The 2,215-nt window shown below is 46.2% G+C and overlaps 1 protein-coding gene across 1 annotated transcript; it reads left to right on the plus strand.

Annotated features, from left to right (window-relative positions):
* The first annotated feature begins 352 nt into the window (after positions 1 to 352).
* On the plus strand, positions 353 to 2,014 carry LOC102507085 (glycerol kinase). Its single transcript, XM_032480831.1, has one exon. The coding sequence runs from the start codon at positions 353 to 355 to the stop codon at positions 2,012 to 2,014; it is 1,662 nt and encodes a 553-aa protein (XP_032336722.1).
* Positions 2,015 to 2,215: the final 201 nt, after the last annotated feature.

The following is a 2,215-nucleotide window of genomic DNA, read 5'->3' on the forward strand; positions in this document are numbered from 1 at the left end:
TTGAATCTTTTCCGCTCTGCCAGCTGTGTAACTTTGAGCCTGGCCCTTCACTAACTGCCAAATGAGCTAATGATCATTTTGCAGGATTGATCTAGGATAAGCTCAGGCTGGTGAAGGGCTCTGCACAGTCTGACGTGGTGTGCACTCACAGTATCCCCAGTAGCACTGGGGAAGGTTCAAGGAAGAAATCTAAAAGAGACGTGGGAGGAGAGGGAAGAGGTGAGGAATGATAAAGCGTTCTACGGCTGCGCACCGTCTGACCCTCCCGACTCGCCGTCCGCCCCTCCCCCGCCCGCCGCCGTCACCCGGGAAACGGGACGCGATCGCCTGCCCGCCGACCGAAGCTAGTTTCATGGCAGCCACGAAGAAAGCACTTTTGGGGCCGCTAGTGGGAGCAGTGGACCAGGGCACCAGCTCGACACGCTTTTTGGTTTTCAATTCAAAGACTGCCGAACTACTCAGTCATCATCAAGTGGAAATAAAACAGCAATTTCCAAAAGAAGGATGGGTGGAACAAGACCCTAAGGAAATCCTGCATTCTGTCTATGAGTGTGTAGAGAAAACGTGTGAGAAATTGGGACGGCTCAACATTGATATTTCCAACATAAAAGCTATTGGCGTCAGTAACCAAAGGGAAACCACTGTGGTCTGGGACAAGTTAACTGGAGAGCCTCTCTACAATGCTGTGGTGTGGCTTGATCTAAGAACCCAGTCTACCGTTGAGAATCTTAGTAAAAGCATTCCAGTAAATAACAACTTTGTCAAGTCCAAGACAGGCCTTCCACTTAGCACTTACTTCAGTGCAGTGAAACTTCGTTGGCTCCTTGACAACGTGAAAAAAATTCAAAAGGCAGTTGAAGAAGATAGAGCTCTTTTTGGGACCATTGATTCATGGCTTATTTGGAGCTTGACAGGAGGAGCCACAGGAGGTGTCCATTGTACAGATGTAACAAATGCAAGTAGGACGATGCTTTTCAACATTCATTCTTTGGAATGGGATAAACAGCTCTGTGAATTTTTTAAAGTTCCAATGAAAATTCTTCCCAATGTCCGGAGTTCTTCTGAGATCTATGGTCTAATGAAAGCGGGGACCTTGGAAGGTGTGCCAATATCTGGGTGTTTGGGGGATCAATCTGCTGCGCTGGTGGGACAGATGTGCTTCCAGGACGGACAAGCCAAAAACACGTATGGAACAGGCTGTTTCCTACTATGTAATACAGGCCACAAATGTGTATTTTCTGAACATGGCCTTCTGACCACAGTGGCTTACAAGCTCGGCAGAGACAAACCAGTATATTATGCATTAGAAGGTTCAGTAGCTATAGCTGGTGCTGTTATTCGCTGGCTAAGAGACAATCTTGGAATTATAAAGACCTCAGAGGAAATTGAAAAACTTGCTAAAGAAGCAGGCACTTCCTACGACTGCTATTTTGTCCCAGCATTTTCAGGGCTGTATGCACCTTATTGGGACCCCAGTGCAAGAGGGATCATCTGTGGGCTCACTCAATTCACCAATAAATGCCATATTGCTTTTGCTGCATTAGAAGCTGTTTGTTTCCAAACCCGAGAGATTTTGGACGCTATGAACCGTGACTGTGGAATTCCACTCAGCCATTTGCAGGTAGACGGAGGAATGACCAACAACAAAATTCTTATGCAGCTACAAGCAGACATTCTGTACATCCCAGTAGTGAAGCCCTCGATGCCCGAAACAACTGCCTTGGGAGCTGCCATGGCAGCAGGGGCTGCAGAAGGGGTTGGCGTTTGGAGCCTGGAACCTGAGGATTTGTCAGCTGTCACGATGGAGCGGTTTGAACCTCAGATCAACGCTAAGGAAAGTGAAATTCGTTATTCGACGTGGAAAAAAGCTGTGATGAAGTCAATGGGTTGGGTTACAACACAGTCTCCAGAAAGTGGTGATCCTAGTATCTTCAGTAGTCTACCCTTGGGTTTTTTTATAGTGAGTAGCATGGTAATGTTAATCGGAGCAAGGTACCTCTCAGGAGTGCCATAAATAATACCAATGCATGGATTCTGAAGATGGGAGCTCTTTACCTAAGGAGAGAATCCAGTGATTCTGTCTCTTCATGTGATGACACTATTCATAGACTCTGATTTCATTTATAAGCCACCTGCTGCCTGATCCTCCAAGTAGATCTGTGGCTTGAAATAAAGAAAATGCAGCAGGAAAAAAAAAAAGTAATTTCTCAATTAG

Source organism: Camelus ferus, chromosome 5 (genome assembly GCF_009834535.1).
Source record: "Camelus ferus isolate YT-003-E chromosome 5, BCGSAC_Cfer_1.0, whole genome shotgun sequence".
Lineage (NCBI taxonomy): Eukaryota > Metazoa > Chordata > Mammalia > Artiodactyla > Camelidae > Camelus > Camelus ferus.

Coding starts and splice junctions, on each gene's coding strand:
- LOC102507085 (XM_032480831.1), top strand. CDS start 353: ATGGCAGCCACGAAGAAAGCACTTTTGGGGCCGCTAGTGGGAGCAGTG.